Genomic DNA, 27,665 nt, shown 5'->3' with positions numbered 1-27,665 from the left:
ATTTTACTATATCCCTGCCTTTAGAAGTCTAATGGATTCACACGATATTACGTCAAAAATCGGTCCAACATTTAAATTGCTGAATAGATATGTTTATATAGTTTTATAACATTTACAATTATTTTTCGATTTATTCTTTCTTATATCTGTTATAGAAATATTTTTATAAACTTTTACAGTTATTGTTTGGTTTATTATAAAGTTACAATAAAATATTTTTTTTTATTTAAATCACATGATTAAAATTAAAAAAACCACTTGATTTAAATCACGATTTAAATCATGCCAACCCTGGTTTTAACTAATTTCACTTAATTCGCATGGTATTCTTCAATTATGATTTATAACTTATAAAAAGACAGAATATTTTTTATTAAGCAAATTAAAACTTAACAAAACTAATATCACTACATACACTTAATTTATTTTAGCAAATGTTCATCAATTTCAATAGCATCCGCTATTGTTTTGAATAGATAAAATGCATATTTATAAATGTGAATTTTCTCACAAATCGGCGGTCGACGTTATTAAATTTCTCCTGTATCGTCTCTTCGAGTGTCTATTGATTCATAAGTTCTCTGGTAAACCTTGTTTTTAACCATACCGCATAAAAAAAGTCAACGGATAGGTCAGGTGACTGAGGTGGTCCATGCAATTGGTCCTCCAGTTTGCATAATTATGATATAAATAATATTTAACATTTCTTTCAGTATGAAGGCGAGCGTCGTAATGAAAGTCATGTTGGAACGACTCTGTTGATGCATGGGCTCTAAATTTAACTTTTTTTACATGTCTTGAAAACCATTCTCTAAAAAGCGTAAGTGAAACCCGTCAACGTGTCCTCGAAAATCTATGGTTCAAGAATCCCACACGCTTTTCTTTATTTGAAAAATTCATATTTACAATTTAGTTGCGTCTCGATAAAATATTTTTGTTTAGATGTGACAATTTGACATCTCCGAGAGCAACAATGATTGAACTTGTTTCTATGGCTAACTGAGTGATTTTTTTTTAAATGATAAAATTTGGCTATCACTCAGAAATTTTTCGAAAAAAACATATCATAGCATCGTTGAAAAACTCAAAAAATGACGTTTTTATGAAATCATGGCCAACTATGGTTTCCATTTAAAAAAAATTTGTTTGTGTCATATGTCAAAAATGACAGGCTTTAGAAAAAAACGGAGAACACAGTCTCATCAATCAAGGATGTGATTATCTGCAACTTTCATCTGAAAACTTTTTGTCTGAAATAGATTATAATGGAACTAGGGATCATTTTTTTTTAAATAGCCGAAATTTGCTTTTTTCGAAATATCTAGTAAGCCATAAACTTTTTCAAAAATCCGAAAGGCATAGTTTTGTTCTCAGAAAACTGTAATTCTTTCCCCATTTGACCGACTCTCTAGCTCCAGTAGTTTCCGAGATACCTATAGAGAACATCGTAGAAAACTCACCCTGTATTATGTAATGTACCATTTGATCGGAAAAAAAACGGCGACAAAGTTGGCTTGAATATAAGGACCGCTATCGTATTATACAGGGTGGCCCATCGAAACCGTTCCACAAGGCATAACGGCTAGGGTAATTTTTTTTTCAAAAAATTCAAAAACGTCAATTTTGTTTGTGAGGGGGACCACTTTTGTCCCCAAAAATGATTGCAAAATCTTCAATTTAAATGTGTGTTTTTCGGATGAGTGTACTTTCTTTTTAAACGGTGTAGTTAATCGGCGCAACTGTCGGTACTGGGATGAGGACAACCCCAGAGTTTTTTACGAGGTGCACACACAAAACCCTCAGAAATTGAACGTGTGGGCTGGTATTTTTGGAAATTCTATTGTAGGTCAGTTTAACGATATTGAGAAGAACTTCAACGCACAAGTCACAGAACAGCTATCTAGCAACTACCGCACCTGATCGTTCAACCTTGTTGCAAGTGAAAAAATGCGTAAACATCTAGAACTAATAAGAAAAAACAGCAAATTGGTCGAAGAACTTTATCCTTATCATTTACTCTGATAAATGTTTAAATAAACTTTTCAAATTTCAATCCTTCATATGTTCTCAATGACTCGACCGATTTTCAAAAACGAAGCGGGAAAATATAGAGAATAGAAAGCTCTTTTCATTGCGGCGCCATGCCACTTGATCCCCCTTCCCATTTGAAAAAAGTTGGGGGATGACCGCTTAGAAGGTTGAAGATTTTGCAATCCGTTTTGGGGCAAAAGTTGTCCCTCTCACAAACAAAATTGACGTGTTTTTGGATTTTTTGAAAAAAAAAATACCCTGGCCGTTATGCCTTGCGGAACGTTTTCGATGGGCATCTGTATATGAAATGATATGCTGAGTGTCATCGATCGTCATTTCGAAGTCAGTTTTACGCCGTTTTTTTATTATGCATGTTAATTAATAATAATTATAATTTAAATAATATTTTCTTGCCTTTAGCTGTGTATTCTTTTCTAATTTCGAAAAATCGAAAGTAGAGAAAAACATAATAAATTAAAAATTGTTTTGCTTGTCGTAAAGGGGGGAACCAAGCTCCACTACCACAACCGGTTTCTGGGCCTACCCTTCACCAGGTGGGTTGTCCAGGGGCTGGTTCTTACCGATACGGCAAGCAAAACCTTTCCAATATCAATACACGATGTAGTAAAGTGTCGGTGAGATATTATCGCATCTCCCGACAAAAGATGGTAAAGAGCGTTTTTCCGCCCGCTCAAATATTATGAAATGAACAAAATTCTTAAAGGTGCCCGGTGGCATAGAGGTACAGGCTCTCGTCTACCAATCTCAAGGTAGTGGGTTCGAATCCCACACCCGGCATTGCATCAGCCGACTATTTTTATTAAAATAAAAATAGTTTGGGTACCTAGGTCGACTCAGCCTTAAATGAGTACTTGGGATTCACAATCCTGAGGTAATAATAGGCGGTTGAAGCGTAGTGCTAGCCACATTACCTTCCTTGTATACCGAACGGCTCTAGTATTGCAAGCTGTACGTTGCTACTCCCAAGGCGTTAAACGCTATATACGGGAGCTATTGTTATTAACAAAATTCTTACAGCTGTAGTGTATATTAATAAATAATATTTTCTTGCCTTTAACTGTATTTTTTTCTAATTTCGAAAAATCGAAAGTAGAGAAAAAAATAAAAAATAAAAAGAAAAATTGTTTTGCTTGTCGTAAAGGGGGGGAACCAAGCTCCACTCCCCACAATCGGTTTCTGGACCTACCCTTCATCAGGTGGGTTGTCCAAGGGCTGGTTCTCACCAATACGGCAAGCAAAACCTTTTCAATATCAATACACGATGTAGTAAAGGAGCGGGCCGAAAAACGCTCTTTACTATCTTTTGACGGGAGATGCGCTAATATCTCACCGACACTTTACTACATCGAGTATTGATATTGGAAAGGTTTTGCTTGCTGTATCGGTGAGAACCAGCCCCTGGACAACCCACCTGATGAAGGATAGGCCCTGAAACTATGGGGAATGGAGCTTGGTTTCCCCCTTTACGACAAGCAAAACAATTTTTCTTTTAATTTTTTATTTTTTTCCCTACTTTCGATTTTTCGAAATTAGAAAGAAATACACAGCTAAAGGCAAGAAAATATTATTTATTAATATACACTAAAGAAGTAAGAATTTTGTTCATTTCATAATAATTATGATTATATTAAACTCAATTATCATCTTTTATATGTGGTAGTTGTTTAAAATATGTATTAATATTTATTAACCAAAACAAACATGTTTAGCAGGAAGAAATATGCTAGATCGTTAACGTCAAAAAGAAAACTTATATTTGATGATACGGAAGAGCCGAGTTCAGTGTCCCCAAAGAAAAGGATGGAGTTAACAAATAATAGCACTATGGAAATGGATGTTTCTGGTATGGATCTTTTTTGGTTCCTTTAATGAGTCACAACTCACAACTGTTTTAAAAAACACCTGTTATATCCTTCCTAATATTATAAACGCGAAAGTTTGTCTGTATGTATAGATGTTTGTTACTCTTTCATGCAAATACTACTGAATGGATTTTAATGAAACTTTACAATAATATAGCTTATACACCAGACACATAGACTATAAATTAGGGGTAGTTCGGTACTTCAGTACCTCGGTAGTTCGTAGTTTCGTTGTTCGCTTTAAATATTTCAAAATGTAAAAATGAAGGAAATCTTAGAAAAAAAAATTGGACGATGTCAGTCAAAGTGTACATGAAAAAAATATCACTAAATCTAATATATTCGTGTAGTAAACCTGGGGTTGTCAACTTTCAAAATAAAAAATAGAAGACGCGGGTGTAAAAAAACGGGTCAGGCGAACAAATTTTTAAACCTCGCTCAAATGTCAAGAATTTACCCAAAAGTTATGTAAACTTTATACGGTTAATGGTCTTTTTTACTTTCTTAACGCATCCTAGCAAGATATGCTGTTATCAGATTAGCAATTTTATTAAGCATTGTTGCGATAGACGACATTTTTTTAGATGTTAAGGTTGGTGTGTAAAAAAGAGGATTGTGTCCTCTGAAATAGAGGACTGTTAGGTTAGGTTAGGTTTAACTAATTATACATTTGTTTGTGCATTTTTGCTTTTATTTACTACTTGTCAAAGATTAGATGTCAAAGAATTTAGATACGTCGATATGATTTACCTGCGATTTACCTTTATTTTTGTAAGAATTTTAATAACTACCAACATTATTTATTAACCACGTAAAATAAAACAACAAGTCACATATTTTTACACGTTTTGATTAAAATTAGAACAGCACTGATAAACCAGAATTTAAGTCGGTCATTTTTGGCCCCCGTTGCACCCGAGCTATTTTTTATATGCTCCTTCCTTAACCTTTTTATTCAAAGGTTTGTATGACATGTCGAAAACTGATATTCGAATCTCTCGTCTATGGATAGATTGGACAAGTTACCCGCTATATTGTCGTGAACGATCTGTCTCTTACGATAAATCGTGGACGACTAAACGACAAACAAGCGATTTATCGCTGAACGACTTTTTTGGTATGGCTACTGCAATGATATTTAATGTGTTTGAAATATTTGTTTGTCATTTAGTCGTCCACGATATATCGCTCGCGATAAATGGATCGCAAGCGTGGCCGCACCCTAAGACATGTCCCTACACCATTATCAACATAAATATTCATAAAGCGATTAAAATTATAGACTTATTTTACTAGCTTTGATATACAGGATGGTCCGAACTGTATTCCGGAAACTTCGACAGCATATTCTGTAGATAAAAATAAGTAAAACGTTCGTATAAATGTATGTCCTAAAATGCTTAGCTTTGGAGATACAGGGTGTAAAAGTTTCATTTTTTTACGATTTTTTCCAAATAATTTCTGAAGTAACGCCAATATTTGGATGAAAATTGGTGTCTGGGAGTTTTTTGACAAGAGAAATTTGATTTTGATGTCAGTATGGCTCGTATTTGTAGGGGGCACCACCTACATGTGTTTTAACTGTTTTGAAGAGTAATAACTTTTCGTCCGTACCTGTATAAACTAGTAAATGAAAAAAATAGCCCTCTAGATGTAGGCTAATTGACATCGAAATCAAATTTTTCATGTCAAAAAACTCCCAGATACCAATTTTTATCTAAATATTGACGTTACTTCATACATTATTTGGAAAAAATCGAAATAAAAATGAAACTTCTACACCTTGTATCTCTGAAACTAAGCATTTTGAAACATACAATTACACGAACTTATTTTTATCTGAAGAATATGCTGCCGAAGTTTCCGGAATACAGTTCGGACCACCCTGTAGAATGCCAATTTTACTGTTTTAAGCTCTTCTCGTTCGTTTTTAAAATTTAAAAATATTCTTTATTACTATATTATAACGAGTGTTTACAATTTTTTTATATTCTGCGAAACGTCATTTTCAGGCAAAACAAGACTGTCTGATGTATCACCTAGTAAGACTAATTTAGATAAATCTGTTTCAGCTCCAGTTGACGTTAATACTGCCGAAAATATCCCAACAAATACAAAACAAGATGATCAAGTACCATCATGTTCAAAATCACAAAGTACCAAAAATAATACCACTGCAGGTCAGAAAGGTAAATATATAGATAGATATTAAGCAATAACTATAAAGGTATTTTAAAAGTAATATGTAATTGTAAATTCTCGTTGAAAAGATGAAATACTGTTTATCTAAATAAAGAAAACGAAGTCGGGTTAGATGCTCCATTTATTATAACCAATGTCAAAGCGTACGTCTATGGCGGGTTGATTTCTTAAAAAAAAAATTGTTGGTTGTCCCCTGTGTCAGCATTGGTTCGTTTGATAAACGAACGCTATATTGTGGAAATTTCCATACTTGTATCGCCAAAGATGTTATTGTTGCTTGATATAACACAACCCGAGCCTACGAACTCTTTATTTTTTTTCTGTTTGAGCCATACATAGTCTCCACTACCTGACTTCATTGTTTCACCTCTTTGTGTATTGTTTTTATATTGGTTAAGTCGTACATTTACGTTACGACGTTTTGTCTCCGTAATATACGACTCACCGCATTCACTGGTACCTTAAATACACTCTTTTTTATTTAAAATTTTCCGGTCTGGTTTTCGTTAAGACGCTTTTTAGTGTAGTTCCAGACTTAAAAAGCAGTTATAATGTTATATTGCTTTTACATAGCAGGGAGGAAACAACAAAATTCATTTAGTATGCTATTGAACCACGATACAAAGAAGACAAGGTATGATCGATAGCGGCTCCAATTTGGTTCAGTTTGCGCATATAACCTGTGACGTCATACACCATACAAAAAATATCCATATTGTTCAATTGCCACTAATAAAAAAAAATAGGGAAAAATTAGAACATAACATAACCTAAAAAGTTATGTCAAATCATTGAGCTTGACATTTGAAAAGTAATTTTCACATTAGTGTCACCAGTTTGACGATTTGAAATTGGTGCGCGGATCTTGACGACCAATGCGCAATGGTGCAGTTAGCAGCTGTGAGGTAGTGACCAAACCTGCGCAGTATCATACCTTGTTTTCTTTGTATCATGCTACCACTTACAAAGAAACGTAGGATAGTTTGGTTTGAATTAAGCGGGCACACTAATACGATTTTGAATATTATATGGGGAATTACAGCAATGACGAATTAATTGTGAAATTCTTGGTAATTGAAAAATTATAATTAATACTGCATAGAACAAACATATTAGCAGGCTTTTTGCCCCTGTTTAACATGTTTATTAGGATATTTCTACCATTTTCTTACACTTTAAAGTTCAGACTACGGATTTAGGAAGGCCGTCGCATCGGTTCCAATTATTTTATATACTAAAATGTTTGGTTGATTATATTTTGTCCCTGTATCTAAAGAATGCATCTGATTCCAAAAACAATAAGATAAAAAATAATATTTGTAAATGTATCAGAGAAACTTATAAGATATATTTTTTAAATAGGTGCCCCGTTTATATTTCCTCGTACTATAACATTTATATTTAAATTATATATGGTTTTAGGATTATTAACACCGAGGAAAATTAATAGCACAGATTCGACGAATAAATCTAACAGGATATCTCCGCAGAAAAGTCCAACTAGTCCAAAATGTTTAAAAAAATTAAATCCTAAAGAGGGAAAGCAATTACAGGTAATACATATTTTCTTACATTAATACGTGTCTTTACAAAACAGTGTAGTCTGTCCATCGATACTTTAGGAAAGAGTATAATGCTATCCATGTATTCATGCATGGTAGACGGAGAGAGGGCCCTAGAGTGGGGATCTTTGGCAGTTCTGTTTGACAGTTCATTTGACACATTTGAATTTGATTTGAAAATTTGTCAGTCTTTACTGAGTTTTATGTTTTTTATTATTTAATCTACAAGAAAATTTTGTAGCAGAACATAAATTAATAGCGACATTATTGCGATTTATCGAGAAAGATTGTAAAATAGTTGGTTGTGTAGCGTGCGGTAGATCTCGGTCAAAAATAGAAGGAAATAATGGAAAAATAACTTCGTGTAGTAAACCGATCATTTATGAAATTCACTTAAAATTAACTAATTATATATTTTTTCTTGCATTTTTGCTTTTATTTACTACTTGTCAAAGATGTCAAAGAATTTAGATATATTACGCTCAATAGTCGAATTCGGGCAATTAATAGAGATGCGAGAAAAATACGCAAATTAATGCGAGAAAAATACGCAAATCTGGTTTTGAGCAAGGAATATTTCCCAAACCCGAAAAATCAATTTTATTCGATTATTTTTTTTTTGCTTATAGTGTGATTTGATTGCATTGGTTTCACTCTTTTTGGTTGGATTGGTTTAGTTATTTAGCGAGTTGGTTAGCGTGGTTATTTGGAGGGTGTTAATTCATTGGTTAATTGGTTTTTCGGGTTTGGGAAATGTTCCTTGCTCAAAATTAGATTTGCGTTTTTTTTCGGGCATTCCCGAATTCGACTATTGAGCGTAACAGATACATCAATTTGACTTACCTGTTTCAGGAGCGTATCGGGTATTTGTGTTAATAAATTATTATAACTTAATATAACTTATCTATTTTTATAACTTATCTATTTTTATAACAATTTTAATAACATAATATATTGATAACGTAAAATAAAACAACAAATTATTGAGTCTATCCTACATCATATTTTTACACGTTTTGAATAAAATTAGAACGGCACTGATAAACCGGAATTTAAGTCGGCCATTGTAGGACAAAAAGGTGACGTAGGAGACGGTATCTCTTAATCGGAACAGAGAAACCACTATTTAATTTATTTTGATTTTTATGTTTATACATACATTATGTCCTAATTTCAAATTGACATTTCTTTTAAATCCTGTTTTTTAAACTTCATTATCTCATTTCAACTGTCGATTGACTTACCCTTATTGGTGAAAGTATGTAGGTAGTCTATCGATCTATCTACCCTCCATAGATAGTCTATCGAAAGCCTGTTGTGGTGTACTGAATAAGCTGTGGTATTACATCTATTTTTTTAAAGACGCAGACCTCTAATCTGTAGTTTAGTAAACGTCATTTTATTGTGTACATAGAACTAGAAACTCTCTCTAGTAAAGTTTCGATATTACATCATGATATACCATTATATCATATGATAAAAAAACGGCGTCAAGATGGCTTGGATATGATGATCGACAATATTCGCCATATATGTGCCAAGACAGTATCCTTCGCCGAACTCTGACGCTGTTTTTTCGATTGTATGGTACTTGCGTGGCTTGAAATTAAGTATAATAAAATACTTATCTACTTACTCAGTTCAAATTAATTAATGATAATATCTTTGTAATCCGTAATTCTAGTACTAGCATTTGATATTAGATGTTTTCTTTGTAGATTAAGCAATTGGATGAATTAATCAAACTATTCAAGGGAGTTTCAAAAAACTGCTTCAAGAGAAAACTTTTAAATGAGGCCGAATACAAAATTTTAAAGAGATTTATTTCTTTAGAGGATAATAGAAAATATGTTGTTATGAAGCTTTTTGTTTGGAAAAAAATGTGGTACAATATATTTTCGTTTAGTAAAAAAGCTAATCTTATTGTGAACGATGACAAAGACATAATCGATATTTTTGAGAACTTAAAACAGGAGGAATTTGTTGATACTATGTACAATAAAGTGGAAAATTTATTAGAATTATTAAATACACTTGGACATGATAAAATTAAGGAAATTATGATAAAACTGAAAATAAAACCAATTAAATCGAAACCAGAGAATGTTAAATTAATTTTGCAAGTTGCAAGTAGACAAAGAACTCTACCAGGATCAAAATCGTTCAAAGAAGTTATTCTGAATGCTATAGAAAATAAAATGGGATTTAGTTTTAAAATTAGTGAGCAAGTTTGTGATGCATTTTTTAACGTTTGTTTACTTTCGACTTTCGTTAATCCAGAGTTTCAAGATATCCAGAAATACTTCCAAAGTATAGTTTACGATAAAATTGTCTTTCCGAAAGTTTCTATCGAAAATTATCCTGTCTTTGTGAGCAGACAGCAGTTTTTAGATTATGGGAAAGCATTAAAAGTTAAGTTATTATTGGATGACACATTAAGTAAAATAAAGGAAACTAAGTTAGGTAAGTTTTCTAGATATTAGAGAAATTTTATGTTATAAAAATATACGTATTACCTATGTGGCGGATACATCTCTCCAAACAAAACCCTTTATGGGTATTTCGCCACTGCACTCAAGAAAATCTACAAAATAAAATAGTTATTTTTTTAATAGTTATCTAGACCCTTAAATGGTTAGAATTAAAGAACGTAAAGATTATTTAAGAAAGGGAGATTTTCACAAATCTAAGATTTGTCAGCATTCATGGGACACAGGGCACAGAATAAATTTTAATAACGCCAAAATTATAATGAAAGAAGCGATAGTCTCTAAAAGAAAAATAAAAGAGTTTTTTTAATTCAATCTAATAAAAATAAATGTATTACTCATGCATCTGTAGATGTTAGTAATGTATGGCAATCGCTTCTTTGATTTTAAAGAACATAACATACGTAAAATTTAAAAATAATCATAAAGAAAGTTTGGGGCTTTTTAGTTTTACCTTATTAAGTAATTGTTATCAGGTAATAATTGTTAATTTTGAAGTTTAACTTGATATATAATGTCATTTTAACAGAACGTCAACGGTTTCTTGTACACGTATCTGTTTTAAAAAAGTAAAGCGTTCTCGAATAGTTGAATTTAAATATTTTAAATAGTTTTTTTCTTTATTCTTTGTATTTTTTTTGCTTCCGACGACGGAAAGAGATAAACTTTCCGAAATGTTAAGCATTTTTGTTAGGCAAATTTGTATAACTGTAAACATAACTTCTAACAAGCAGTGTCCGTTTAGGTTTAACGCAGAAGTCTTTACAAAAAATAACTATTTTATTTTGTAGATTTTCTTGCAGTGCAGTGGCGAAATACCCATAAAGGATTTTTTTTGGAGAATTTTATGTTGAAATAACTATAGCATTCTTGATAAAAGTATGTTTCTCTTGAAACTTCTATAATAATATGTTAATCACAAAATTTCAGTTTGTTGCTTGGTAGGTTAAAAAAAATTAAATTATATATAAGAATAATTAATTAAATGTTAGAAATTTAGTTAGCTAATAACTTAGTAGCTACCCATGATCAAAAAAAAGGACGTCAAGTTGGCTTGGAAATGACGCGATCGATGACCCTCCCCATACAATTTTGCATATAAAATGACAGCGATCTGCATTTCATAGCCATCACTGGCGCCGTTTTTTTTTTTCGGTCATATTGTACTTCCGCTTAAATAAAAAAGGCAATATTTTGTAGTGCCATTACTCTAATTTAGGCATACGAAAATATCAAAATAGCGTCTGCTCTAGTAGCAGATTTGTGGTGGTATTAGACATATCTTTCTAAAATATGATCGAAAAAAAACGGCTTGAACGATGGTTATGAAATGAAGATTGCTGTCATTTTATATGTAAAATTATATGGGGAATGATAACATCGATTATCATTTCCAAGCCAACCAGACGCCGTTTTTTTAGATCATGCGGTATTATCTACCTCTTCTAATATAATTTATTGTATATTTTACATTGATACATCTATGTTCAATTTTACTTAACAATAATCTTAACCTATTACAATAAATTCAAAATTTCTAAATACACCTAGGTGCAAAAAGCACCTGTATGTGTATAATAACAAATGTATTTGCGTAAGTTGCACATTAACACTAATAAGAACATATAATAACGCAATTATTAATAATAATATACGTGTGTATAAATTAATCCAAAACAATAATACATCATAACACTATAACAATCTAATGTTCATGGCATACACAAATCTAGAATAAATAAATCTACAAACCACAATAATTCCGCCAACAATCCAAATGTCATACAGACAATACCCGGAGGATACATAATTAAAAGACAACGTGAAATTAAGAAATTTTGTGGAATCAAAGACATCGTGAAATTAAAAGATATCGTGAAATATCCTGGGGTTTACAAAAATATATTGTTTTAATTCTGTGTTAAATTTGTATTTAGTTTTAAGCTTCTTTATTTCTGAAGGAATGCAGTTGTAAAGTTTAGGTCCAATGTATGTAACAAAACGATGTAAAAGATTTTTTTTACAATGAGGAATGGCGACATTAATATTAACTTTACTTTTAGTGCTGTACTGGTGAGATAGTTTAGGCACATTTTGGCTCTGCATGAAATTGCATACGGCCAAGACATATAAGGTTTTAACACTACACACTTCGGCACAGTATAGATCTTGAGTTGAAGCCAATTTTGATTTCCTTTTGATTATTCTAACAACATAGTTTTGTGCAACTCTAAGCTGCTGGAAATTAACACTGTACATACCACCCCAGACTAGAATACCATATCTAAGCAGTTGTTCTACAAGAGATTTGAGAGTAGTTTTTTATTTAAAAATTGTCGCAAGATGAAAAATCTGTGTATTAGACCCTATTTTTTTTGCTCAAATATGACACATGTAGGTTCCACTTTAAATGTTTATCTATTACCACTCCAAGATATTTCATCGAATCTACCTCTCTAAATGACACATCCAAGTCCTCCATTTTAATTTCATGAAAATTAGGCCTATTTGCCGATGTAATAGAAAATGCTAAATATGTAGTTTTCTGAAAGTTCAATGTCAATTTACAAGCATCTAACATATTTTTAATCTCAGCAAATCCGGACTTTAAATTTCGCTCAGCCATTTCCCATGTGTCGCCAGCAGATATTAAGACCGTGTCATCGGCATATGCAATTATTTGTCCGTCCACATTAAGTTCACACAAGGCGTTAATGTATATATTAAACAAAATTGGGCCCAACACCGTACCCTGCGGCACCCCACATTCAATTTTCAGTTGAGAACTGTACATATTACCAATTCTGACACACTGAGTTCTGTTGGAAAGATAGCTTTTAAACACGTCCAAAACTATGCCCCTTACCCCATAGGACTCAAGTATCTGGAATAAAATAGAATGGGACACCGTGTCGAACGCCTTAGCTAGGTCAAGAAACATAGCAAGACACTTCCTCCCACCCTCCAAATGCTGAGTTACTGCATTAACTAACTGGAACATCGCATCTACCGTACTCGAACCCTGCACGAAACCGTACTGGTTGGGAGAAAGCAAATTATGGGCAACAAAAAAAATTATTAGTCGTTCTTTAAGACACTTTTCAAATACTTTAAGGTTTGATATAATACTTATCGGTCTATAATTACTTACTTCTTCTTTATTACCCTCTTTATATATAGGAGTTACTATGCTTACCTTGAAGGTATCAGGTACTGTTCCCTTTTTAAATATTAAGTTCGTTATATGAACAAGAGGGCCAGCGACGTAAAAATATAACATTTTTATTATCCTGGCAGAGATATTGTCAAAACCAGAAGAGCTTCGACTTTTTAGACTATTGATGCATTTAATAATCTCCTCTCGGTACATTGGTTTTAAATACATTGAAAAAGGTCTATTATTGAGAGCAATATTTGTTCTCTTAGTCGTAGTAACTCTATTACAAAGATACTTCCCGATTGATATGAAATAATCGTTACAAAAGTCAGCAATTTGTTTAGAATCCTTGACAACTGTAGTGCCATTCTTTAACAGGTTTAATGTATTTTTTTTTGGAGCTTCATTTGTGGCATCCGCTATAATATTATAAATTTTCCTTATATTATGTGAGCTTTCATTGATTTTATTATTATAATATTCATTTTTTGTAAACTTTATTAATTTATTCAATCTGTTCCTATAATCTCTGTATTTAAGAATCTCTTGAGGAGAATTATTTGTTAAAAGTTCCTTTTTTAATTTGTCTCTTTTCTTTATGGAAACTATTATGCCATTTGTAATCCAAGGTTTCACTTTTCTTTTAAAATACAAGTCCAAATCATCCAAAAAGAAAGGTATACTACATGACGGGGATCTATATAATGCGTGTATATTATAGGTGTTATTGTTCAAATTTACTAATATATTAGTAATTGTGGCTCCTGATTGTAACAATTTATAGTTTTTATATTGTGGATTTAAAGATGTTTTAGTATATATAATAAGACCATCAAAAGCATTATAGTTTGCTCTATTATAATACAAATTATAATTTGGAATATTAAAATTATTAAGAATGTCAAACCGGTGGCACTCACTCAGGATTATAATGTCACAAAAATCCAGTTTGTATGTTTCTAAGAACACTAAGAGACTATCAAAGTTAGTAGTAATTCCACGTATGTTTATATGTAAGATATTTAATAACTTATGGGATAAATTTACCGAAAGTTGTATGTTGTCCGGTTCCAGCCTTGTTGATTCAAAAAGCTCCTCTTCTATGTCTTGTAGGACAGCTACTTTTTAAGGCGTTAAGGTGATACTTGTAAGTGGGACAGTTAACGTCAGTAGATGCGTGACATACATCGTAATTTTTTTGTATTTAGAATTCGCAAGAAAACAATTCTGACATCTCTTTGATTCACTATTGCAGGCCTGTGTATCGTGATCTTCAGTACAATTGGCACATGCTCTTCTATTATTACAATCAGAGTCCTTATGGTAAAATCCTTGGCACTTATAACATCTTCGTATCATCAGGTCTTCGTATACTGGAAATCAATCCCATCCAATCGCAATTCTTTTAAAATTAATTATTTTTTGGAACAACGTAGCAGAACATTCCGCAAATATTGTTGTTGTTTTCTTACTTCTTATGTAATTCATATAAGTCACAGTAAAGGTATCATTTTCGCCTGTCCAGTGATTTTGTCTCCTTATAGATTCTTCCACTTCTTCTATCTTATTTAGTTCTCCCTTATAACCGACCACTTTTATTCTAGGGTTTCTCAATTTCTGTATTTGCACCTCATAGTTATTACCCAACGTTTCTTCCATTGCCGCTTTCAAAATTTCAGTTTCCTCATTAGTAGAACACTTAACAACTACATTTCCTCGTTTTGCAGTATATATATTCTTTATTCCAACTTTAATCTCACTAGGACTTATTTTCCGTTTAATTTCATCCTGCGTTTGTTTAGGATCTTGTGGTTCCCTTGGTTTAACTATTATAGGTGGAATGCTAATCGTTTCCCTATCCTTTACTTTATTGATCAGCACATCAGAATAGGTCTTCTTTGAAATGCTACTTTCTTTCTCAAGTAAATATATTTTTTCTCGCATTAGCTGGATTATTTGATCTTGATCCCTTATAATCCTTTCCTTATCCTTAATACTACATTGCAGAAGATCTAGTGTGTCAAAACCTTTGCATTTTTTACATTTAAATTCCAAAACCCGTTTTGGAATTTATGACATAAAATTGAAATTACATATTTCATAAATGACTAAATTTGGCATATGACATACACAAAAATGTGTTTAGAATTTCACTTAGAATTGCAAAATAGAATTCTACATAAAATAGGCAAATTTAGTTATTTCTGTTTAAAGTGCCAGAAACTGAAAAAAAATTAGAAAGAAAGAACAACCATTCAACAAACGTTTAATGATAAGTTGTGTTAAAAATTTTCTATATCTAGATATGAAATTGTCTAAAGCTTCATTCAGAACCTCGCAATTAGTGGAATAAATTAGTGGTTTCAGTTACACTATACTTTTTAGTTGACGATCATTCACAATGTTTAAAAAACAGAATTAAAATTAATAGAATATCCTAGCAACAGCTTACCCAAGCAGCATTTGGACGTCGGGACAACGTTGTGTCACGCGACCAAACGTCGGGGCGCAACCTCGTGCCAACCCTAGTCTGCACTAGTTTGGAGAATCATTTTTGGGTCGAAACGACGTTGGATACCGACGTTGGCTAGAAGCCTAATTTAGTACAAACTGCAACGTTGTTTAAAATCCTAATTCACAGAAATACAAAACTAATATGGCGTCTAAGTCGCGTTTTATCCTAAATTGGGATAATTATAGTAAAAATATTATTTTTATGATTTAGTTAGAGACATATGTCAGATGGCAGTGAAGGAAAACAAAACAAAAGTATTTAAGTGTGGAGGATGTTTGAAGATCACAATTATTGAAACACTTTAACCGACTCTGTAACTCGTTACCCAAGGCAAAAAAGTTAAACGCAAACAACTTTATTGATAAATGTATTGTTTCTACTTTGAAAAATACTAATGGGCCTTAAAATTAAAGAAGTTTTAAAAATTTTCTTGAATTTTTTTTTTTTTTAGTAAATGAAATAATTTATTCGCAGTCGAAAAAATTGTTTCCGCGTGTTTTTTAGGGTCAAATATTTCAAGTTAATGTATTCAAAAAGCAGGAATTGCTATTTTAGGAACGAAACATTTTCTTATTTAACAACATGGCGGCTTTCACTTTGTTGTTTTTGAGATTAAGATGGAGTAGTTCGAGTAGTCGCATACTGGACTAATAAAGTCGCAGTTCGGCCTTAACAGGTAGTATACTAGTCGCAAGATTGCCTAATTTAGTCATCCTAAAGTCTAGCTTGTGCCGACCTCTATAATATAAATAAACGAGGGAGTGGATAAACTATCGGTAATATATGTCGATGTATATTTAAATTTAGTTTTATATGTACCTTTCTTATGTCCCTTTTTAATTAAGTTTTTTTTATAAAAACAAAAACAGCACTGAACTGTCTGACTGAACAGAACAATGAAGTGAAAATTTAAAATTTAAGGTTATGGTTCAATACAGTTGCAAAAAGGTAGTGACTCGACGTCCTACCAACGTAAGAATAAGGAAATCTAAACAACGTTGGAATTAGTAAAACAGACGACGTTTGCATAACGTTGGAATAGGTCCTGAAACTGACGTCGGAAAACTCTATATTGTCCAACGTTGTAACTACGTTGTCCGAATCACCTAAAGATCACTTAAGCAAAAAAAGGTTACAAGACAACGTTTATTCGACGTCGCAGAAGCTTCTACTTTGCTGTAGCACTAGTCCAACGTCGGCACAACGTTATAAAAACGTTTAAATTTATTTTAATACCCATGGTAGGGAGCTAACTATTTTTTGTAACTAATCCAACGTTGTGTTTAGTAAACATGTGGTCGCAAGTCGTGAAAATGCTACTTGGGTACGTTAGTCAGTTGCCTCCATAGGGAAAGCCCAATATTTAGCTTATCAAACAATCAACTTTTGATTTCTAACCACAATTTCTCTTGACGAAAGATAATCAATCAAAGGCCAAAATGACATTTCTCGCAAATTTTGAAGTATAATTAGTGGAAAAGTTAAAAGCTTCATTCAGAACCTCCCAATTAATGGTTTCAATTACACTTTATACTTTTTAGTTTACGATCATTCACAATGTCTAAAAAACACAATTAAAATTAATAAAATATCCTAGCAACAGCTTGGGGTAGTCTGTTGTATCCATAGAGAAAGCATAATATTTAGCTTATAAAACAATAAACTTTTGATTTCTAGCCAAACATTTTCTTGACGGGTGGTAATTAAAGGCCAAAATGATATTCCTCGCAAATTTTGAAGTATAATTAGTGGAAAAGTCAAAAGTTTGTTAATTTTTTCCAATAATTGAAAATTACTACCACTAATTCTGACGTTCTGAATGCTTACATTAAAATTAGGTGAGCAAACTTCTACGGCTAATTGAAACTACTAATTTACTCCACTGATTTCGAGGTTCTGAATGAAGCTAAAAGTTTGACAATTTTTTCTACTAATTGAAAATGTCTACCACTAACTTTTACGTTCTGAATGCTTACATTGAAATTAAAGGAACAAACTTCTAGGCTAATTGAAACCACCAATTTATTCCAGTAATTGCGAGGTTCTAAATGAAGCCTAAGAGTCACTAATTGACTTTTTAATGATGTTTTTAGGAATTTTGAATATTGGAAATCAAGCATATTTAGAATTACAACAATCAAAATTAGAAGAAAGAGATAAAGTTGCACCACATTTATATAAATTTCGAGCTGTACATGTCTATTCTAAAATTCTTTCATTATGTTGTAATCATATTTATACTAAAAAAGATGGTTTTCCAAACGAAGCCAAGAAATGGTTGGAATACTTAATTCAACGTTTCCCAGAATCACGTTATATAGGGTTTTGGTATCAAAAACTTATTTGGTTACATATGCGGCACTTAAATGAGATTTCTTATGAAAAAGTAAGTTGTATTAAATGTGTGAAAAAAAAATATTAATATTCTATTTTTAGGCTGCCAAGTTATTGATAGAGGTATTGGAAAATAAGGCTTACAAATTAAACATTTTATCAATTTATGAGCTGGCAAAACTTGGAACAAAATTAAAACAGAGTAAAAAATATAAAATTGATCAACTGTATCATGACAAGATAGCCCAATTGATGCCTAGAACAATTAAAGAGGATGAAATTCCTCAAGAGCAGATTGACTCAACTTCAATACGCCATTTAGAGCAAACAGGAGTTAAGAAGAATTATATCACCGTATCGTCTGACGAGATTACTATTCAGACAGTTGAACAAGTTGCTTTAAATTACTATGCTGACAATGGATATCCAGAAGGCATCCATTGTGAGAGTTCACTAGTGAATGGTCTTTTATTACTGTTTTTTTGGGATATTATCTATAATCCATCAATTAACATACCAGCCATATTTATTGAGCCAATTCAACAAGGCCCTTTGGACATTTTTACTGAATATTTCTATGACAACAGGAAAGACTTGTTTAAAGAAAGACTAAATGAAATATCATGTTGGTCTGTTGACAAATTGATTGATTTTGCAAAAAATAATTGGAAAAATCACTGCTATAAAGTCTCAATATTTGGTCTAATACAGAATGCTATAAGAAGTTTAGATATTATTCCAAAATTGATCAATGTTATTGGAAGAAAACTATTAACTAGTATATTTGCGAGACTAATTGAAGATCTAAGAATGTACAGAAGTGGAATGCCAGATTTGTTAATATGGAATATTGAAAAACAACATTGTAAATTTGTAGAAGTTAAGAGTGAAAATGACAGACTAGCTGTTAATCAGTTACTCTGGTTAAAATATTTAAAAGATAATGGTGCAGACGTTGCAGTTTGTTGGGTTCATTCTAGAGGCTCAAAACGAAAAATTATAAAATCTTCACCAGTAAAATCAAAAACTTAAATTATTTTTTATATATTGAGTAGGAAAATATTTTTATGTTTATTATTATTTGTATATGAGTATAGTATGTATTAGTATAAGTATGTATATTTTTTAAAATTAAATTAAGTCATCCCAAAACTGTTATACAGGGTGTGCGAAAAAGTTTCCAACAAATTGAACAAAATTTTATTGAAGTTTTAAAATAAAGTTTACGCAGAATTTTTTCAGCATATCCAATAACAAAAAATAATTTTCATATTTGAGATGCGACAACTGTTATGTAGGAAATGAGTAGGAAAAAAATATTATGTATAACACTATAACCTAATGTAAATGGGCCTGAGAATTGAGCTAGCGTGTCATTTTTTTTCTAACCTCAAAAAACCTATCACGAGTCATGATTTTCGAAAATCGTCTGAAGTCAAATGGGTCATTGATCGCGAATCTGACGTGGGGTTGGCAAAATTTAAGATGGCAGATCCCATATGGTCGATCTCAAGAACAGTGTGCTCCATCTCGAATTTTGCCAACCCCACACACGGTGTTTTGAAGTATAGGGGATAGTGGACAAAAATGGAAAATTCGATTTTCACCGCCAGAAAATGTATTTTCTTACATTACTAAAGGGGAGTTTACACAGTACAAGTTGCTGGATTAGCCAGTAGACAGTAGCTGAACTTGGCGAGTGGGAGACAAAATGAACAGCTGCTTACATATTTACACGAAGTAAAGTAGCTGTATAAACTGTCATTTTCTGGGCAGTCATTTGGTAAGTCTTGAAAAAGAGTACATTGTCGAAAGTACGAAAAAATGCGATTCGCAAAGTAATACAATGTGTTTCCATAATGTTGTGTGAAAAATTGATAGAAGAAATTGAAAGTGATCTGAAAAGAAGAAGAATAAAACGGATTTGGGTCAGAAAATGGTTGCAAAATAATCAACAGGAGCTTCAAATATGATTATGAAAGAGCTAGATTATCAGGATAATATATTATTAATATATATTATCCATAAATTTTCTTGGTCTCTATAAAGGTTAACAAATTTTATGTTTTGGTGGCTGCTCCAGCGTTCAGACATTTTAAGAACTTCGCCGTAATCGTATCGTCAAAGTCGCGTTAACGGCAACTGAACTGTCTAGCCAGGTACTGTACTCTTCGTTAAAATTAGGCAAATAGGATGCGAACTACTGGATTAATATCTGGTGGGGGAAGGCAAGTGGCCAGTAAAATCAAAAACTGTTGAAGTAACTTGCATTCAGTAACTGCTCATACTTGCCCAGGAACAGTAACTCGGCGGATATGTTTAAACGATTACAGTAGCTCGCATATAGTTACTGGCCTTCTCAACTGACCCGCTAGCTCGCACCGTGTAAACTCCCCTTAATAAAAGATAACAATATTTTATATTTTAATATACCTAATTTTTTTTTATTATGATATAAAAATAACCTAAAAATATTTTTGGCAAAAAAAAATTTAATTATAATTTTTATAAATATGGAAAAAATCTCCTGCAGCTCAAAGGGTAATTATTTCTCATTATTAGTAAATAACAAATTAAAAACAAAACGTTCTCCAACCCATTGTGAGTACATATCAAAGTAAAACCTCTGAGGGGTAGAAATAACTCACAATCTTTTAACATGTTTATTTAAATTTAATTTGCTTCAAAAAAAGAAGGGGGGCGACATGTTTCGGGATTTAACAATTCCCATCTTCAGGCCCAAGAAAGCTAAAATAATTACAATCAGAATAATAAACAAATTCCAATAGTCATACAGAGGTCCAAAAATATAAAATACAATCAGAAAAGAAATTAAAAAGTTTAAAAAAAATTTCAGAAAAAGGTTAAAAAGTTATTTCTATCACAGATAACATTATGGCAAGCTCAGTTTGAAAATTAAAACAATTAAATTAAAATCATAAAGGGCAATAATTTAAGTTCAACAAAAAACAAACAAACTTCAAGAATTAGAAAATTAAGATCCGTGCGATTTTGGAAATGCGCATCTGCCATATTGGATCCGCCATTTTGAATTCTGCCAATTCAACGTCAGATTCATGATCAGCGACCCAAAAAAAACCCTATACCGGTTTTGGTTAAGATCCGTGCGATTTTCGGAAACATGACTTGTGGTAGTTTTTTTGAGGTTAGAAAAAATATGAGACATGGTAGCTCAATTCTGATGGGGTGTTTTGAGTTTATCAGGCCTCTTTACATTAGGTTATAGTGTTATACATAAGAAAAATTTAATTTTTATTTTTTCCTGCTACATTTTTTTAAATTTTAATGGATTTTCAGCGAGTTTTTGAGGTTAGAAAAAAATGAGATGTGATAGCGGATTCGTGCTCAGCGTCGAAAAATACTATAGGATATAATGGTCTGGTAAAAAGCATACCCCATTTTTTGTGTGTGGCTGTGTTATTGTTTGTATATGAAGTATATTTTTATATTGAATTAAAACATCCTATAACTGTTATATTCCTATAAACTTTTTAATATATTTTATACTGAATAAAAAACTACATTGTTATTTGTTAAAAATAAAGTACCGCCTTTAGTTCATAGTGTGATCTAAATATTGACTCCACTCATTGCTGGGATTCGGATCAGGCAGTATCCATCCAATAGGAATTTTTGATCCGCTCTCATTATTTGGTGAAACCAAAAATGTATCCCAACTTTTCCTTATCGCTATAAATGTGTCCATATCTCGCTCGGCCGCCGTTAACGCCCAGTAGGTATGGTGACTTGAAGGCATAGAATGCAATTGACTGAACAAAACTACCTTCCACTTTTCCACTAATCTTTTTTCTTTTTTAAGTTTTGCCTGTCTAGAATCTTCAGTTTGAGTTTTTTCTACACAAAGAAGAAAATGTTATTATTTAAATAAAAAATTGGTCAAGTCCGAGTCGGACTCGCGCACGAAGGGTTCCGTACCATTCATTATCTATACAACATTAGGCACTATATTATTATAAACTTTTTTACCGATTTGGCTGAAATTTTGAATGCGCGTATAAATAATTAAAAAAAAATGAAGAAACACATTACCTACTAAAAATTGTATTAATCAATAATAAATTGTAAAAAGTAAAAATAAATGTCATAATTAAAAAAAAAGATTAAAAAAAAGTCGCCTTGACTAGGATTCGAACCTGTCTTACTACAGCTCCAACGTCATAGCAGCGTAAAGTCCTAACGCTTTAACCACGCGGCCACCGAGGACTTGAAAAATTCTATGTAAAATTCTTACTTAAAAGGTAATGTTTAGTGAAAGTACTTTTTTATTTATAAACATTTATTTAATTCTGTTTTTAGTATTTGTTCTTATAGCGGCAACATAGATACATTATCAGTGAAAATTTCAACTGTCTAGCTATAACGGTTCATAAAATAGACCTTAGTGACAGACGGACGGATAAGGAAGTCTTAGTAATAGGGCTCCCGTTTTTACCCTTTAGGTACGGAACCCTAAAAAAATGTGTATGCACTATGTGCGCATATTTGAAGTGAAACCTCTTATTAACAGCTATTAAATTGAAGGATTTGAAAGATATATATTTTTTTATGAATGCTTTTTATAAACTTCAAAAATATTAGAGTTAATATAAAACCGTATACTATTCTAGCTCTTTATCATTTTATGTTTTTTTTCTCAATTTTATTAAAAAACGATAATTCTATCACTTGACTGGGTGGCAGCTGTGGCCATTAAACCAAAATACTACTACATCTATATCTCTGACTACTAATAACTGCTACTAACCAACAATTTGTTTTGTGTGGTCTGTGGTCTGTTTTTGTTTAAATGTTTTGTTCATTATTCATGTTGAGGATTTATTTTTAAATTAATATTAATCGTTAGGCAACCAGTATTTCTTTTGCATAATCAAAATCGATACTCTAAATTTTACATAACCAAACTGTCACTCTAAAGGTTGTCGCCCACTAGACCGAGGCGCGACGCGGCGTGGCGCCATGTGGAAATTTCTTTTGTTTGCTTGCCATGTATCTAAATAGACCAACGCACATTAGAGCGCGCAGCGCCGAAGCGCGCCGCGGAATTTCGTATCAATGGTAGAATTGTATTTTTAAAGGTAAATTAGGCAAACAGATTTTCATAAAGGAATATGATATTTTTTCAGTCTTCCCTTAACAGATGGACGAAATGTTTTTCTATCAATGATTTAATATAATTAGGGGTGTAGAAGCAAAACCAGCAATCTCCACTTTTTGACAAAAGTGACAATCTCCAATTTTTAAATTCTAATTTCCTAAATATATAAAAAATAGGGGTTTTTCATCACATTACTAATATACACATCAGAATAAATAAGAATTATCAAAAGTCGCCAGCTAGAAGCGATTCATTATTGCATTATTAGTAATTTGTCTCTTCTGAAAAAAATATGGTGAGTACAACCTACCCGGTGTTTTGCTTTTAAAACCCTCAATTGAGGAGTTCGTAAAATGTTTCCTTTATATTTTATAATACTGAAAAAACGCTCTTGTCTTTTATTAAATCAGGAAAAAGATGGTAAAATTCTCCAAACTTCTTTCTTTTTTTTGTTAATCTTATGAATCCAAACTTTCCTTTTCTTCTTCACCTGCTCTTCCGCTCTTTCTCTGTTAGAAGAGCAAAAAAATACGCTTTTGTCCGTACTTGAACTCATTGCTTTAAAAACTAAACTACAGTAAGTAAAAAACACTTCGACTAACTAAATAGCGTTTCCGCGTTTCAAAAGCTCGCTATAGTGGGCGCAGTCCCTTCGCAGCCGGAAAATATTCTCTTCACAGCGCCGCGCCGCGACGCGGTCTAGTGGGCGACAACCTTAAATCGCTGTCTTTTTTAAACAGATGTCGCTTGTTTTCACAATTATTTAAGGCCGAGTGTCACGGCCTTAATTTTTTACTCCCAACGCGCTTAAAGAAGTTTCACTTCAAAAAGAAATGTACAAAACATACCCAGCATTAGCTTTAATCCCTGCTCTTCAGTGAGATAGACCTTGAGAGTATTTTCCCACATTTTGATTAATTTTTCAGTAGTAATGTTGAAGGCTCTTCTATCTTCAAGTAACGCTTTCTCACCTGTATGTATAACTCGAATGTCGATAATTATTTAAAAAAATATATAATATTGTTACCTCTCTGTGTTGCCACATTTTCTCTGACATTTCTTAACTTTATTAAAGCACTAATTAAGGACAGTTGCTTTCTAGCTTCAGACTTTTTCTTAGTTACTTCCGAAAGAACAGAATCCGCATCTTTTTGCATTAATTCCTCCATTTTAGCTTTTTCTACCTAAAAGCATTATTAATCAATTTACTTTTATAACATTCAAAAAGTCTTAGGTTTATGTTTCTACATTATTTTTGTCATAATCACTTGCCCCAATGAAAAAATGCACAATGTATCTCATTTTCATGTGTCTGGGTTCCTCTTTTCTTAGTAGAGATACGTACAAAGATGCGGTCTTCACGTCATTTTTTAATGAAATTAAGATGCTGCACACAGATTTGTACTAGTCTTCTTAGTACCTGGAATACAGGGCGAATTTCATATTGTTGCATTTTTGGAGGGGAGTTGCAACTCCCCTCGTATCTTAGTTATAACTTATCGAAAAGGTAAAAACTGAGTCCCATAGAGTTTTTCACATAAAATTTAGTGGTGTAACTAACTTTTCGTTGGGAGCTGTCATTCTTTATATATAAATATTACCCAAACTTATAATAGCTGTAAACTATAGTAAACGCCACGAATGTTTGGGAGTGATTCATCGGTCGCTACCTTTGAATAAGAAGACTAAGGAAGGAGCATAATGCTATCCATGTATTCATGCATGGTGGGCGGAAAAACCACCATAAAAGCACTCTAGGGTGGGGATCCTTGACAGTTCTGTTTGACGATTCATTTGACACATTTGAATTTGATTTAAAATTTTGTGGATTTGTCAGTGTTTACGGAGCTTATTTTATGTTATTTATTATTTATTCTACTAGTGATAGTTGTATAAAGGTAGTAAATCTAGATGGAAATTGTGGCAGAACTTAAATTAACAGTGACACTATCGCGATTTATCGAAAAAGACACTAAAATAGTTGGTTGTGTAGCGTGCGGTAGATCTCGGCAAAAATTGAGAGAAATAATGGAACAACTTTTCGCTAGTAAGTGACTATATAATATACATACGTGTAGTAAACCGATCATTTATGAAATTCACTTAAATTAACTAAATTATATATTTTTCTTGCATTTTAGCTTTTATTTATTACTTGTCAAAGATTAGATGTCAAAGAATTTAGATACGTTAATTTGACTTACCTGCTTCAGTAGCGTATCGGATGTTTGTGTTAATAAATAAACTTATTATAACTTATCTATTTTTATTAAATTATATATTTTATAACAATTTTAATAACTACCAACATTTATTCACAACGTAAAATAAAACAACAAATTATTGAGTCTACCATTTGTCTGGTTCTACATCATAGTTTTACATTTTTAAATGAAATTAGGAACGACACTGATAAACTGGAATTTAAGTATATATATTTGAGGCCCATCGCGGTGTACCTAAGATTTTTGATATGCTCCTTCCTTAGTCTTCTTATTCAAAGGTCGCTACCATGTGAACTAATCTGTTCAAGGTCACATAAAACTTAATTCCAGTGCCGTGGTCTTTCAAGTCATATAATAGTCAATATATAATCTGTTGTAATTTGTTGTTTTAACTGTCAAAGTCTTGTCAAAACATATATTTGGTTATAAATATAAAATGGAATGGCCCGTTGGTCGCACTGCAAGCACACCAATGAACTGACGCACAAAAACGAATCAATCAAAGAAACGCGATATAGTATCGTCTTTGTCAATCACGTAACATTTTTGAAGGAGTTGGAGGAGCGCAGGCAGATCTTATTATAACTTATCGGGCCTATAAAACCTAGTCCCATAAAGTTTTCACATTTAATGTAGTGGTGTAAGCGCGCCTGTCGGGAGCTAACATTCATTATATATGAATCATTACCCAAACATTCGTGGCGTTTATTCTATTAAAGTTTATTTGGGTTGTTAGGAGTTCCTAAAAATATCATACCGGGTGCGTCTCAAAAGTGACTCACCCCTATAACTTTTTTATTTTATCAGATAAAAAAACGAGATTTGGTATGTTAGTATGACATAAATTAGGATTAATTGACGTATTCAATTATTTTCGGCTATTATTACTACAACTTTTGATTTTTAAATGGCACCCCCGGTATTTTTTACTTTATTCGACAGAAAATGACATTCTGAATAGAATGACATATATATCAACTTTTGACATTTTTGCTTAAAACAAAAAATTGAATTTTAAATTTCAATCTAGGCGGTGTTAAAAACACTAATTTTTAATCAAGGAGCCTTGGGAAAATAGATTTGATCATCTAATGTTATTCGTGTCTTGTCCTGGCCGGTTAAAAGATGCCCAAATCGTAATTGTAATCATATCTTAATCTTTTGACGAATAATTTGGTACCACACACTTGGTGATTCGAGTCAAATTGTCGTTATGAATCGCATGTTGCAATTTCAAATAAACCATATTCGAAAATGTCAAAAGTTGACATATGATATGTTATTCTATTCAGAGGGTCATTTTCTATCGAATAAAGCAACAAAACACCGAGGGTACCATTTAAAAATCAAAAGTTGTAGTTATTTCCAGTGAAACAGGAAGTGACAGAAAACAATTGAATTAGCGATGGGAACTATCGAATGAATTAGACTATCGAATGGTTAATCTGGATGAATGATTTCAACTATCGAAAAGTTTTATGGAATAAAATCATTCATTCAGACGCACCCGGTATACTAAAGCATATGTGACAACCTCGTCCGTGTTTTGAATGGGACCGTTGAGCTTTTCGACTATCTGTCCCGGTGTCCCCGAAAGACGCTTCGGGACGCCAAATTGTCCCGTTTTTCAAGAAAATACTAAAAATCCAACAAACCAACAAATATTGATTGGTGCAGACCATCCGTGTCTGAAAGATATATGTGCAAGGTATCTTTGGTTGCCTAACTATAACAAGTTTTGGGTTGGTAATAGACGTTAGTAATGTTTCATATTATTATGTTGGTTATTTACTGTCGGAATATTTCTTCTTTGATAACCGCGTAATATTTGTAATCGTGACGCAACTAACGTTTAAAAAGTTATTAGACTTAATAAATAGTATTTAATCATGCCGAAACGTAAGTGCACTTTTAATGACAATTTAAAAGCAAAATATCCGTTTATTAAGCAAACAAATACTCCGTCAAATGTCAGATGCGAAAAGTGTCGTACAGAATTCAGTGTTTCCCATAGCGGTGCTGGTGATATTGAACATCATTTAAAATCTGAAAAACACAAAAATGCCGATCGCGCAGCTGCTTCAAGTTCTTCAATGTTAAATTTTTTTAAGAAGTCGAGTGTGCCAACTT

At 32.3% G+C, this 27,665-nt stretch overlaps 2 protein-coding genes across 4 annotated transcripts in view; one reads left to right on the top strand and one right to left on the bottom strand.

Moving 5' to 3' along the window:
• The window catches only part of LOC115874940 (fanconi-associated nuclease 1 homolog), a 28,479-nt gene extending 7,726 nt beyond the window's left edge, over nucleotides 1–20,753 (top strand). The window contains exons 3-9 of one of the 3 annotated variants that reach the window (XM_030890246.1): nucleotides 3,762–3,895; nucleotides 5,987–6,103; nucleotides 7,539–7,669; nucleotides 9,397–9,898; nucleotides 9,959–10,141; nucleotides 17,933–18,225; nucleotides 18,276–20,753. In XM_030890246.1, the coding sequence (XP_030746106.1) occupies nucleotides 3,762–3,895; nucleotides 5,987–6,103; nucleotides 7,539–7,669; nucleotides 9,397–9,898; nucleotides 9,959–10,141; nucleotides 17,933–18,225; nucleotides 18,276–19,205 (2,290 nt within the window). In that variant the 3' untranslated portion in view covers nucleotides 19,206–20,753. Of the gene's footprint in view, nucleotides 1–3,761; nucleotides 3,896–5,986; nucleotides 6,104–7,538; nucleotides 7,670–9,396; nucleotides 10,142–17,932; nucleotides 18,226–18,275 lie in introns of all 3 variants that reach the window. The other 2 variants (XM_030890245.1, XM_030890244.1) reach the window with 2 other exon arrangements.
• Nucleotides 20,754–21,660: 907 nt separating this feature from the next.
• The window catches only part of LOC115874938 (programmed cell death protein 7), a 36,790-nt gene continuing 30,785 nt past the window's right edge, over nucleotides 21,661–27,665 (bottom strand). Inside the window, exons 6-8 of the mRNA XM_030890242.1 lie at nucleotides 24,338–24,494; nucleotides 24,159–24,281; nucleotides 21,661–22,049 (exon numbers count right to left, since the gene is read on the bottom strand). Of these exons, the coding sequence (XP_030746102.1) occupies nucleotides 21,748–22,049; nucleotides 24,159–24,281; nucleotides 24,338–24,494 (582 nt within the window). The 3' untranslated portion in view covers nucleotides 21,661–21,747. The remainder of the gene's footprint in view (nucleotides 22,050–24,158; nucleotides 24,282–24,337; nucleotides 24,495–27,665) is intronic.

Source organism: Sitophilus oryzae, unplaced genomic scaffold, assembly GCF_002938485.1.
Source record: "Sitophilus oryzae breed Bouriz unplaced genomic scaffold, Soryzae_2.0 scaffold_1307_pilon_pilon, whole genome shotgun sequence".
NCBI lineage: Eukaryota > Metazoa > Arthropoda > Insecta > Coleoptera > Curculionidae > Sitophilus > Sitophilus oryzae.
This window is presented reverse-complemented; position numbering and strand designations above follow the sequence as displayed.